We start from the raw sequence: 14,192 nt of genomic DNA on the forward strand, positions 1-14,192 counted from the left end.
CAACAAGAAGACATTAAAATGAAGCTTGCTCAAAATCCTTCCCAGGGACAAGCCCTATAAGAATTTCGCTCTGGACCCTTTGGAAGGGTCAGGAGCGAAATTTGCATTCTTGGCCAATTTAGACCTCATTTCATCATTTCATAGTCTTAGGCCTAGCCTTCAAACCTCTTCTCATCATAATCTCACAACTAGCCCTTTGCCTAGCTCAAACAAGGTGACAAATAGGAGCTTCAAAGGATTTCGCCTTGGACCCTCTGGAAGGGTGAGGAGCGAAATTTGCATTTTAGAACAAAATCTTCACAAATTGTGACCACAACTTGCTCAAATGCATGTCTAAGGATCCCTTTAATCTCAACCAACATCAAGCTTGATGGAAAATTGGAGAAAAATGGAGTTTTTGAGGATTTCGCTCTGGACCCTTTGGAAGGGTCAGGAGCGAAATTTGCATTCCAGGACAATTATATCATTCCTTTACTCCAAAATTCCTCCCAAGGCAAGGATATGCATAGTTTTCTCTTCTCCAAAGCCTAGAGATCCATGTCCTGACCTTGGTTATGGGCAAGTTAGGTGAAATTGAGAATTTCGCTCTGGACCCTTTGGAAGGGTTAGGAGCGAAATTCAAGCTTTAGACTTATTTCTTGACTTCCTTCGCTTCAGTTCACCTAACAAGGCAATAATTACCTCACTCCACGTTCAACCATGCCATAGGAATCAATGTTTTGGCTTCACTCAAGGAGAAAATGGTTGATTTGGAGAATTTCGCTCTAGACCCTTTGGAAGGGTCAGGAGCGAATTTCTCTCTTTGCTTGTTTTCCCTCATTCAACTCCATTCCTCTCACTTTGTTCTTACTTGATTCTCACCTTTGGATCTATCTCTCAACTTGACAATACTTACTTGGCCTCAAAAATGGCTAATAAGGAGAATTTCGCTAAAAACCATGGCCAGGGACATGACCTATTTAGGATTTCGCCCTGGACCCTTTGGAAGGGTCAAGAGCGAAATCCTTGTCCTAGCTCAAAATCTTGGCCATTAGTGGCCACAATCCATTCCAAGGCATGCCTAGGGGTCCTTCCAAGCTCAATCTACCTTGATCCACACTTAGCTTGACACAAAAATGAAAGGAAAAGGTGGATTTTAGGAATTTCGCTTTGGACCCTTTGGAAGGGTCAGGAGCGAAACTCACCTTCTTGAGCTTATTTCATCATTTTTCCACTTCAATTCACCTCAAAAGGGCAAGGACATATCAATCTATTCCTATCCAGGCCATAAAAACCAAAAACTTGACTTGTTTTGAAAGGGAAATAGGTGCTCTTAAGAATTTCGCTCTGGACCCTTTGGAAGGGTCTGGAGCGAAATTCTCCTTCTAGGCCAAAATCCTTCACATTTGGTGACCACTAGCAACTCAAAGCCATGCTTAAGGACATCTCCAGTCCTAATTCACCCTAACGCACACTTGGCTTGGCACAAAATTGAGAAAAAAGGGAGGTTTTGGGAAATTTCGCTCTGGACCCTTTGGAAGGGTCAGGAGCGAAATTTGAACTCTAGGGTTGACTCTTCATCTTTTCAACTCCAATCTTCTTCGCAAGGTAAAAATACACCACTCTTCGCCCAAGGAACAAGGTTTGGGGCCTAAACATGGGAGGAAAAGAGGTTTATCAAGAATTTCGCTCTGGACCCTTTGGAAGGCTCAGGAGTGAAATTCTTGTTCTAGGCAAGAACACATCAAAGTCTTTCCAACCATGCCACAAAATTCAAGAATTTGACCATCTCCAAGAAGAAAATATGAGTTTCCAAGAATCTCGCTCTGGACCCTTTGGAAGGGTTAGGAGCGAAATTCTAGTTTTAGGACAAAATCTTTCACATTTTTAGATCCCATCACTTCAAAAGGCAGAGACATGCTAATCCACTTCCAAATATGTCCAAGGAACTAGAATGTTGGTCTAAGCAAGGAAGAAAATGAGGTTTATGGGGAATTTCGCTCTGGACCCTTTGGAAGGGTCAGGAGCGAAATTTCCATTCTTGGACAAAACATGTCAGGAGCGAAATTTCCATTCTTGGACAAAACACTCACTTTTGAATACTTCCAATCACTTCCTTAGGCAAGAACATATCAAAACCTTCACAACATGCCTTGGAAACTAAGACCTTGGTCTAATCCAGGAAGGAAAGGGTGTCTTCTAAGAATTTCGCTTTGTACCCTTTGGAAGGGTCGAGTGAAATTCATAAATTAGATTGATTTCACACTCCATTGCCTCAATTCACCTTCTTTCAAAGGCTAGAACACCTCAAGGTCGCTCCAACCATGCCTTAGGAGTCCAACACTTGGCCATATCAAGGAAGATAATGAAGGTTATGTGAATTTCGCTCTGGACCCTTTGGAAGGGTCAGGAGCGAAATTCCTACTTGGGCTCATTTCTCACCTTTTTCCTCCCTTTCTTGGCTTGAATATGACTTCTTAGGCCTCCTCCTACCATCATCAAGTAAAATTGCTCTCAAAGTGGCATTTATTTCAAGGTCTAAGTGAGAAAATAAGGTCATTCAAGAATTTCGCTCCAGACCCTTTGGAAGGGGGTCAGGAGCGAAATTCATATTTAGCCTCAAATCTTGACTTCATTTCTCACATTTCTTCATCCAAACAAGTGTTTTGCCCTCAATAATGCTTGGGAATGAGTTAGTTCTAAGTTTGGGTCAAAGTAGAATGTCTTATGGAGAATTTCGCTCTGGACCCTTTGGGAGGGTCAGGAGTGAAATTTGACATTTTGATCTCTCTGTAAGGATTCATATATGGAATATAACATTTAAGTATAAGTGACATTTCTTTATATCTCTCTTCTTTCTTATACTTAAAGTTATATTCCATATATACTGTCAGGATGTTTGAGAGTGGTTTCGGACTTCCAAGAGTTATAATGCGAAATCTAGTTTTTGGAGGATTCTTCAATTTTCCAGACTCAGTAAAATTTCAGGATCAGGAAGACATTCCAGACTTAGCCAAATTTCAGGGCATTTAAAGATCAGGATGACATTCCAGACTTCATCACTCACCAACTTGACCTAACTCAGACCTTCAAAGAGGATATTCACTCACCAAGCAAGACACAATTAGCAACAAGAGCAAAACCAGGCCTTAAGGAAGACTTTCAAAGAAACCCTAACCTGAAGCATCCACTGACTCACCTTAGCTCAAACAAAGCCTGCCATCCTAGTGATCCCCTGGCGACACTCAAAATGCAAAGGCTAACAGACAAAACCCTAAAAGACCTAAAAAAAACAAACCCCAGAAAGCAAAAAGTAGGGGTCCCCATTTGCAATGGGGCGATGTGTGAATACGTCACAACAGGTTGGTGGCCCTATTTACTGAGGGACTAGAAAAACCATTGAAAGGTTGGGTAAAAGCCTTTGACCCGCCTACCTTGGCTGATGCAATCAAGAAGGCTTGAAGCATGGAGTTGGCTGTCCCAAAGAACAAATTTCAGTCCAAGCCTTTCCCTTTCCGAAAGGATAAGAAGAAGTTTTACAAATCAGACCAAGAAATTTCCTTCGCGGATGGATGATGAGCTCTGTCAAGAGCTTCGGAGGAAGAATCTATTCTTGCAGAGAACCTTGGGCCCTAGGGCATAAGTGTCATGGGAAGGGCAATCTGCATCAAATGGAGTGCTATTCTGCGGATGAATCAGATTCTGAAATGTCAGAACAACAAACTGAAATTGAGGACAGCGAGTATGAAGAGGCTCTTGAAGGGCCTGAAACTGAGTCAGAAGACAAAGGAGTGGTTGGTCAATTCTCGAGCATTCACAAGAATGAGTCCTTTAGAGTTCGGGGTGTGATAGGAGAATACCGTGTCATTGCTCTCATTAACATAGGAGTGACTCATAATTTCATTGATGAGAGAATTGTTGCAAAGAGGGGGCTAGTGGCAGAGGAAGTAGAAGGCTTCAAAGTCATGGTAGCGGATGGCTCCACTATATCTTGCAACCGGATGATTTCCAACATGTCTCTGAAGTTGGGAAATCATGAAATTAGAGATGACTTTTTTGTGGTTAGCATTGGTGGGACTGATGATGCGGTAAATTTGCAAACCATGGAGTTGAAATTCATGTCTAATGGGAAGAAGGTGGTATTGAGAGGAATGTCAAATGATGGTCTTAGAGTTGTTTCATTGAAGAGGATGGAGAGGTTGATCCACCATAACCAAGTGGAGTGGGCAGCAGAGTGTTTGATAATGTCGTCAAATCCATTGGTAGACAAGGGCAGCTATTCTGCAGACATTCAAGCATTGATCATAAACAGAAGTAAGGTCATGGTTATGCCCTCCAAACCACTAGAAGAGAATCGGAGCTATCTCGAAGACATTCAGGCCTTGATAACCAAGAGGAGTAAGGTGTTTGAGAATCCACCTCCTGGTAGACCTCCTGAAAGAGGTGTAGAACACATCATTGAGCTTGAAGAAGGAGCTAAGCCGGTTATGACTACTCCTTATCGGTATCCCAAGAAGCAGAAGGATGAGATTGAGAAAGCAATCCAGGAGTTGCTTGACATGGGTTACATATGGCCAAGCAAAAGCCCATTTGCTTCGGCTGTTGTCTTGGTGAAAAAGAAGGATGGGACCATGCGCATGTGCGTGGATTACCAGGCCCTGAATCAGAAAACTATAAAGAATTGGTATACTATTCTGAGAATTGATGAGCTCATTGATGAGCTACATGGTACAATGTTCTTCTGTAAGATTGATCTTAGGTCAGGGTATCATCAGATTAGGATGAGAGCTTCAGATGTGGAGAAGATTGCTTTCAGATGCCACTTTGGGTATTTTGAGTTTCTAGTCATGCCCTTTGGCTTGACTAATGCCCCTGCCACATTCCAGTCATGCACGAACAAAATCTTCCAGAAATAGTTGAGGAAGTTCGTGCTCATATTCTTTGATGACATACTCATATTCAACAAATCTTGGAAGGAGCACTTACAACACTTGGATGAAGTGTTGAGCATACTGGAATCCGAGTCCCTGTTTGCAAAGGAGTCCAAATGCGAATTTGGAATGGAAGAATTGCTCTACCTTGGTCACATTATCAGTGCAGGTGGTGTGAAGGTAGACCTTGAAAAGATTAGAGCTATCATTGATTGGCCTCCTCTTGAGGACATAACACACTTAAAGGGATTCTTGGGTCTTTGTGGTTTTTATCGGAGGTTTGTGAAGGGATACTCTCAGTTGGCTGCCCCCCTCACAGATCTTACAAGGAAATGAGCTTTTGAATGGTCAGAAAAGGCACAAACAATATTTGATCAGTTTAAGGGGATCATGAGTTCCTGCCCTGTTTTGGCTCTACCTAATTTCACCAAACTTTTTGAACTGCAGTGTGATGCATCTGAAGAAGGTGTTGGTGTAGTCCTCATGCAAGATAAGCATCTGATAGTCTTCGAGAGTAGGAAGTTGAGAGGGCCTGAAAGGCTATATTCGATATATGACAAGGAGATGTTTGCCATAATGCATGCCCTTTGAAAGTTCAGGCAGTACCTTGTGGGGAGTAAGTTCGTTGTTAAGACTGATCATAATAGCCTTAAACACTTCATGCATCATAAAGACTTGAACGAAAGGCAGCAGAAGTGGGTGAGTAAGCTACAGGCTTATGACTTTGATATTGAGTATGTCAAAGGGAAGAATAACATTGTGGCTGATGCCTTGTCCAAAAGGCCCCATTTGAGCTCACTGTGCGAGTTTATTGCTGATTGGAGGGAGTTGTTGCTTGTTGATTGGAGGGAGTTGTTGTTTGCTGATTATGCCAAAAATCAGTTTGCAACCAGCATTATAGAGGGTACTTTTCATGATGAAAAGTACAAATTGGTTGAGGGGTTGATTCTATACAAAGGAAGAATCTTCATTGTGGCTGAATCTAAGCTAAAGGAGAAGATTTTGAAGACTTTCCATAACATTCCCCTTGCTGGTCACCAAGGTTATTTAAAGACATACATGCAGATCTAAGAGAGGTTTTCTTGGAAGGGACTTAAAAATGATGTCTTGAGGTACATCAAGGAGTTTGCCTAAGTTGACACAAGTGAGCAAGATGTCTGCCAGGATTTAAGTGATGGATATTTGTGCCTTGATGAATGAAAATGGCATGAAGAAAAGTGTACTTTTAAAGTTTCTAAGACTAAGTTTTTTGAGCTGGCACATAGGGAAAGATGGCAATGGCAATTGTAGATTCTGGTTGGGTATTTATTGCTGGCATAAGTGATGTAGCTCTCCCTAATTTGTTTTGACTTTGGAATCTCTGATCATTTGTTCAAAAGATGGCAAATATGATGGAGGCTTGTGCTTAGCTTTGTTTAGCCACTAAACATTCGGTCTGCCCAAGTATGCAAAACTCATTTGAGACACTTCCAAAGTCCTATGTTTAGGCAGTAGGAGAGGCTCTCAAGAAGTTGTTGCCATGATTAACTTAGTGCTTAGCTCTGTTTAGCCACTAAACATTTGTTATGTCCAAGTATGCAAAACTCAGCTAAGACACTTTCAAACTCCACCTATGTTTAGGCAACAAGCGAAACTCTCAGGAAGGTGGTGCCATGATTAACCAGTGTTCCACGGGCGTTGGGGACGGGGGGACGGGGGGGACACGTTTCCGGGACGGGGGGACCAAGGGCCTAAGTTTGGGGACGGCGGGGGGACGGCGGCGGGTGGGTGGCGGGGTGGTGGTGCTGATATAGTTATACATATACATATAGTACTTGAAAAACTAGTTTTGAAAAGATGTATGAAATACTAAATCTAAATACCAAGATTTCTAAGTTGTGTTGTTATATGGAGCCTAATCAGACTCGGAGGTTAGATTTTCCCTACTTCTATCGGTGCGGTTTCCCCCTATATTTTTCAACGGGGGTTTGGGGGCAACGCCCCCAAGTTGGGGTCAAGGGGCATCGCCCCTTGCGCTTCCCTGTCGCGACATAGGGCGGGGTCGAGGGGCAGCGCCCCGCGAGGCCAAAAATACTTTTATTATTATCTAAAGGCGTCGGGTGTTTAATTTCTATCGGCCCACGTCCAATTAGAGTTACCCCTTAACCCTCAAAAAACTTAAAAAGTCACTTTTTTTTTAAATTTTAATTTTAAACATTGCATATACGAGGGGCAATAGGAGACGTCTGGGCGTCTCCCCGTCCTTGGAGAGACGTCTGCACGTCTCTCGAAGGACAGGGAGACACCCAAACGTCTCCCAAGGAGACATGGAGGCGTCTCCATGTCTCTCTGGGAGACGCCCAGACGTCTCCCAAGGAGGCGTCTCCACATCTCCACGTCTCCCTGGGAGACGCGGGGACATGGGACGTCTCCGCGTCCCGGCGGCGCTTGGGTGGCGGTGGCGGGACAGCGGGGGACGTCACGTCCCCGTCCCCCCGTCCCCGAGACGTTTCTGACGGGGGGACACACCCAAAAAGGGGGGGGATGCGTCCCCGTGGAACACTGTGATTAACCTAGTCAGTCTAGAAAACAAAAAATCTGTTCTATAGCATGCAAAATTTCAGAAGGTTTGCCTATATCTCTAAGTTCTTCATTATTATAGTCAAACATATTCATCTTCAGTGTTTCTAATTAGAGATATTGGTCCTGTTGTGACCTAATCACTCATCACCCCATTCCAAATGAGGACCCCCTGCATTTTTTTGGCCCTCTTGGTCTTTTGGTTGTGGTTCTTTGGGTCTTTTCGCAGCAATCCCTTCGGTCTCTCTAGGTCTGCAAGTGTTTTGGTAAATTCTGATCAAGTCTACAAGTGTTTTGAGCAAATTTGACTAAGTCTGGAGCTTGTTTTGTCTATTTTAGAATTTTTGCCCTTCAGACTTAGATTTGAGGTCATTTTCGTAGGGTTTTGGAAAATCAAAATGTTGCAATGAAGTCAGAATTCTTGAAGGAAGCTACCAGTGAGATTTGAGTTAATTTTGAGCACTTACTATTTTTATAATGTTTCACTACGTCTCGGATTGGCTTAATTTTGTGTTTAAACAAACTATTTTTATCAGTCTACTTTTAGTAAGTCTATTTTTAGGAAGTGTCACCATTTCCTAGTTTGCCCTAATTTGATGTTTGGAAGTACTTGCTATTTTTAGTAAATCTATTTTTGGTAGGTCTATCTTAGGTAGTTGACAAGACATTGATGGCAGAGCATTCTGTAAAATCCAAGTCCAAATCCAGAAAGTTGAAAAAACAGGCAGATGATCAAAAAAATGGCTAAGTCTGGAATTCCTTCCTGAAGTGGAAAAAGCATGGAAAATTATTCTAAGGCATGAGAAAACTTCCTCAATACTAAAGATGGTAGTGAAAACTGGAAAGATGAAAAGTCTATCCCAAGTCAACAAAGAATGTCTAAATTTCAATGAATTCCTTCACCATGGTCAAAAATACACTCAAGACAGGAGGAGGGCACTAAATCAAGGTCATGTAGGAAATGTTGAAAACTCCAAAATTCCTCCTCCACATGAGAAATGCGCTCCAAGCTAGACTTGGGCACCAAAATGCAGTTAAGGAGGAAAATTAACATTTTTCAAAACTCCACCTTGGCTAAAGTGCGCTCAAGACTAGGAATGGGCACTAGAAAGGGGTACAGGAGGAATTTCCTCCCAAACAAGGGAATCCTTCTCCATGGTGAAATGGTGCCCAAGTAAGGAGATGAGCGCTAAAATGAGGTAGAGGAGGATTTTCCTCCCAACACTGAAATTTCTCCTCCATGTGTAAATTGCACCCAAGGTTGCGCAAGAGTACCAAAACCAAGCAAAGGAGGAAAATCTCCTCCAAGTTAGAATTCCTCCTTATGGAAAACGCGCTCAAGACAAAAGGAATGGGCGCCAAAATGCCATCAAGGAAGAAAAGTCTAATTTTCCAGAATTCCTCCATTTCCTAGCAAATGCGCTCTAGGACAAGTAGAAAATGCAGAAACATGGTCTAGGAGGAAAATGTCAATTCCAAAGAAATCCTTCACCACCTTCAAAGTGTGCCCAAGGACAAAACAGATTGTTGAATTCAAGGCTAAGGAGGAAAATGCAAAACTCAAGAAATTACTTCCTCTACACCAAAATGTGCTCCAAGAAGAAGCAGGGTGCCAAATGCCAGTCAAGGAGGATTTTTTTTTTTACATAGTCCAAAATCCTTCACTTGCTTCAGAATATGCTTCCAGACAGGTGATGAGCACCAAACAGAAACTAAGGAGGAATTTCTTAAAATTCCAAAAATCCTCCTGCATGAAGGAAATGCGCTCAAGGATGAGGGGGAGCGCTAAATACATGTAAAGGAGGAATTCTTCACCTCCAACTCAAAAATCCTCTTCCATAGGCAAAATACGCCCAAGGCCAGGACATGGTGCCAAAATGGGGTCAAGGAGGATTTCTCTTCCAAGTCAAAATTCCTTCATCACAAGAGAAATGTGCTCCAAGTTAGAGGTAGGGCGCTAAAACTTGATCAAGGAGGAAATTTCCTCCATGCCCAAAATTTCTTCCTTAGGGTAGAAATGCACCCAAGGTGAAGAATTTCAAGGCACAAAGAAAATTAGCTAAGTATGAAGATTTTCTCTCTAGAACTCAGGACAAGACAAAATTTCTCAGACATGGAAAAAATGGTCAGTTGACAGAAAATATTTCTCCAAGACGAGGTATGCATGAGAACATAAGAAAATTCCTTTTGGACAAAAATCTCTCTAGAAAGATTTTCTCTCCTAGAATTCTAAACGTACAAGATTCCTTTTGAAGTAGAAAATATTGTTAAAATTCTTCCAAGGGGGGAAAATCTCTAAGTGTGAAGAGGACATTGCATTGCTGGAATTTAAACTAGAGATTGTGCCAAGTGTCTCCATAGGAAAGTTGGAGGCCATCATAACTAGGTTCGTCACATTCACCATAAATGAACGGGATAATGGTCGTTTGATTTTGGACGAGAATCTATTAATTGCATGAGGACATGATGGTGCATTTATTGTTGGAGGACATTTTGACCAAGTGGTGGCTTATTCAATGCATGGTAGCCGTCATATTTGAGGAGGTAGTGGCCCATTAATGCATGATGGGCGATTTTGAATTTAGTGGTGCATTTAATGCATTATGAACGCCATTTTTGGGAACAAAGGGTAATTAATAGATAGTGGCGTGATTCCTCATTAATGTTTATTCCCACTACTTGGTGTCATACTTGGAATTTTTGGTCAAACCCTAATTAGGGTTTTGCATGTTCAATCTTAGCCATTGATTGGTTTGTAATCTCAACCGTCCATTTTCCTCTTGGACCTATAAAAAGGGGTCACCCCTTCATTTGTAAGGTAGAGAGATTGTATGAAATTGTTGCGATAAGTTTCTGAAATAATAATAGTGAAGCATTGGCTTTTGGTGTTCATTTATGTTGTTTCAAAACTTGCATAGTTTCACCTCCCTCACTTAGTTTAGATTTGTTTCAAGCATTTAGACGAACGAAGTTGATTGTAGTGTTTTGTGGTGAGATCGCTTGCTCATACCTTTTGTTGATAGATGATTTCTATTAACAGTGCAAGGTTGGACTGAGCTCTTATATGTGTGTGCTTAATTTAAATTGTTGGATGAACATTGTTCTCTAATGGTGTTCATCAATAGTTTAAAATCTTACAAACACAACCTCTGCAGATTGCAGCGTCTTTTTGTAGTTGTCTGCTAGTGGTGAAGTAAAGTGTGGTTCATCTTGTCTGAATCGTTATTATCTATTGAGTTCCTAGATTATAATAGCTTTCCTAAACCCTTTCTCATTTTATTTTCTGCATTATTTCATTAAAAAATCCTAAAAAGAGAGCTGTATATTGCCAAATCATTCATGAGAATCTCCTTGAAGTCACAAAATTGTCCAAGTCTTATTCACGTGTACGTAAGTCTCCTTGGATTACCAGCAACCAGCAACATCAACCAAACGAGTCTATATCCATCGCAAAGTTGTTAGTATGCAGTTGGAACCTTGGAGTCAATGTATGATCTTCCTGCAATCTTAGCATACATCTGATTTTGATCAAGAGAGGATAAAGTGATCGTTGGAAAACTTTATTCTGTGTTGGTGTGGTCACAAAACACTCGTCAACAGGTCTTTTTTCCATCTTTTGGAGGTTCATGAACAGTATTCATTGCCACAGCAAGGACATCTCAATGTTTCAATGAGTTCATTCTTTATGCAGAGATTTGGCCGTAGAGCAGTTGCATTTGTTGACTTCTAAGGATCAAAATTCTGTTCTACTATGTATACCTAGTAGATATGCTGCAGTTATATTTGTTTCTTAGATGGTTGTTAAGTTCATTATTTTGTTTTTATCTGCTTGCAGAATGAATGGATCATGTGGCTTGTTTTGAATATTTTTTTGTAATTTAGAAATGAGCATTCAACTGCAGTAGATTATCAGATTCCCTTGACCATTTCGAGGTTTATGAAATTTCAAACTAAAAGGATGCAACCATGTATTGGATTTATTTTCATGTTGGGGAGGACTGAATTTCCAAAATAACTAAGCTAGATTTGGATTATGTTGATTACAGTTGGAGTAGTAACAAGATACAAGTTATAGTAGGCACGGTATGTTATTCGAAATTTCTATGCCATCAATACTATATTGAGCACTATGTTTTCTTTAAATTTTATGTTAATAATCATAGATTTAATGTTTCTGACATGTCATAGGTGGCATTTGGCATGGGAATAAACAAGCCAGATGGTAAGTGACACATCTGATATGCAACACATTGTTGTCTTGTTGTTTTCACAATCATATCTTTCCTTATTCATGTTGGAAATAATAAACTTTTAGGGCCTATCGACAAGGATGAATAGAGAAAACGATAAAATGGTGGTTTACTATGAACTTTGGGGATACCCAAAACTTTGATGTTAAATGGAAAATCTGAATTGTACACTACAAATAAAGCTGGACACCCAATAACGAATTCACCTGCCAAATGAATTCTAAAGAAATGGAACTAGCTGAGATATTAGTTGTATTCTTCAGTAATTATTTTTATTGTAATGCACTCTTTTAACTAACTTATAGGGAACATTATGCTTATACAAACGAACAACAAATTCCTGACATTTGGTCTTTGCTGATGCTCTTACAAATAGAGTAATAGTGCATGGTAATAATGAACATGAGCATTCATGTCATCTGAGTCTTATATCGTAACAGAGCTTTACCAGTCCCAGCTGAGCATTACAATGGCATATGTCACTGTAATAAATTCACAACATGTTTCTCATAACAGATATTCTTTCTGTTATTGCTCAGTATAATAGCTGTATTTTGAAAATTCCGAAACTTGCTACTTGTAATAAAAGGTAAAGAAAGCCCAACGAAAATACATTACACACCAACATTTTACTTATATACATTTACAAGACACACCAATACTGGACTGAGGGAGAGTGGTATGTTGGACCATCCATTGTGCATGGAAAGTATAATCATATTGCTTATGGGGATCTAAATTTCTTGTTGGAATGTAAGTCTTGTGGGCATTGCTGTAATGTCTCCTTTTCAAGCTTAATTGGTTTATGAACAATTAGTTTGTTCTCTGACTTTTCCCCATAGGCTAATTGGTGAGCAAGGGATAACTCCAAAGTTCTTGGAGAGCACATTATTATTCAAGTAGTGGTGTTGTACACGGCAGTGAGTTCAAATGATCTTGTTGAACCTCATGGTGCTTTCAGAATGCAATTTCGGCCCTTTTGGGAGCTCTCCAAACTTTGTGGAGAAGCATGCTATTTTTAGACAGTCGCCAAGTTGCTTTGGTTCATTATCTAAAGTCCTCAGTGACATATTGGTATGATCAAAATTTCATATATTTGTCTCATTTTGATGCTTTCCTTAACTTGGGTGATTTATTTAATTAATTAAATGATTATAACTTAAGTATAATTATTATTTTAAAAGTGTTTCAAGTTGTGCTTATAGGGGGACACCTAGGAACAAGGGAGTTTTTTGCAATAATGAATTATTTAATTTGAAAAAAGATTCTGTAGAAGGGAAAGGGAGATTATTATTTTCCCTCCCAAACGTTATAAAAGGAGGTTGAGAGCTCATTGTTGTTGTTTGCCATGTTATGATATTTATTTCTACTTCAGAGAGAACTTGTGTCAATCTCCAATTTTCTTGAGGGAAAGAAAACCTCTTGAAAATATTGTTATTGGAGATGACAACACCCTAGCTGGTTTGGGTGGCTTCATATAGAGGTCACAGCTGTGCTTGCGAATGTAGTTTTATTTCCAATTATTGTTTAAGATGAAGGTACTTCATGTTTTTTACGAGTTTGGTTCGCAAAGTGTTAGTGATGTTGATTGTGTGAGTTATTCATCCTTTGGGAAGTGTTTGAAGGAGTTGTGGGGGGACCATACTATATTTGCTTGCTGGTTGTACCTCCCCTACAGGCTGTACTACTTGAAGTTCTTGTTTGGTGTGGATTTAATACAGTAAAATCTGCTATTGATTGCTGTTTGTAAAAATATTGAGGGAGATCATTGAGGGGCTGTACCTCATTTATACCAGTCGTACTTGCTTGGAAGGGGTGTATGACATAGTTGAAGTGAAGCACTGCCATTTTCATCAGTATTTTGTGTTCTTTGTTCCCAACTTTGGAAAATGTAAACTATAATGAGGCTGGGTTTTTTGGTCTTTTGAATGAGCTAAGGAGCCCTATAATGAAAATTCCAAACCCATAATGCTTGCCGAAGGTTTTGAAAATGGGCTGGTAAGCTAAGATGGCTTTATTGTGGGGAAAATTTGTTGGTTAAGCATGCTTGCCAGATTAGTATTGGTATGGGACACCATGTAGGAAGGCCTAGTTATTAAGTGCAGTTTTGAAATTGACAATTGACACTATTCAATGGTTCATTTTGCTATTTGCAATCTCACTGCACCTCAATGACTATTACCTAATTTAATGGTTGTCAAGTGGATCACTTAAGCTCATGAAAGATTGGTTGGAGAAGTAGTGACTATGCATGCAAAATGGGTCATTGAAGGATAGGCTCAAACACTGAGCACTGTGTGCAGTTAATCCTGAAAATGATATCAAAGAATGTTTTGCTATGACAAATCCAATTGGTTGAAAACATCCGTCTTTTTTGTTGCTCAATATGCCAATTATGATTTTCTTTACCAGGGAATGAAGTTTACCAGTAGAGTTGGTGTCTTTCTCATGGTGGCATTTTTTACTTTTAAGG

At 40.3% G+C, this 14,192-nt stretch overlaps 1 protein-coding gene across 2 annotated transcripts in view; it reads left to right on the forward strand.

The window, feature by feature from the left end:
• LOC131034077 (ATP-dependent DNA helicase Q-like 2) overlaps window positions 1-14,192 on the forward strand; it is a 171,845-nt gene that overhangs the window by 41,735 nt on the left and 115,918 nt on the right. For both annotated transcript variants that reach the window (XM_057965428.2, XM_057965429.2), the window contains exons 9-10: window positions 11,516-11,552; window positions 11,658-11,691. In XM_057965428.2, the coding sequence (XP_057821411.1) occupies window positions 11,516-11,552; window positions 11,658-11,691 (71 nt within the window). The remainder of the gene's footprint in view (window positions 1-11,515; window positions 11,553-11,657; window positions 11,692-14,192) is intronic.

This window comes from Cryptomeria japonica, chromosome 2 (assembly GCF_030272615.1).
Source record: "Cryptomeria japonica chromosome 2, Sugi_1.0, whole genome shotgun sequence".
NCBI lineage: Eukaryota > Viridiplantae > Streptophyta > Pinopsida > Cupressales > Cupressaceae > Cryptomeria > Cryptomeria japonica.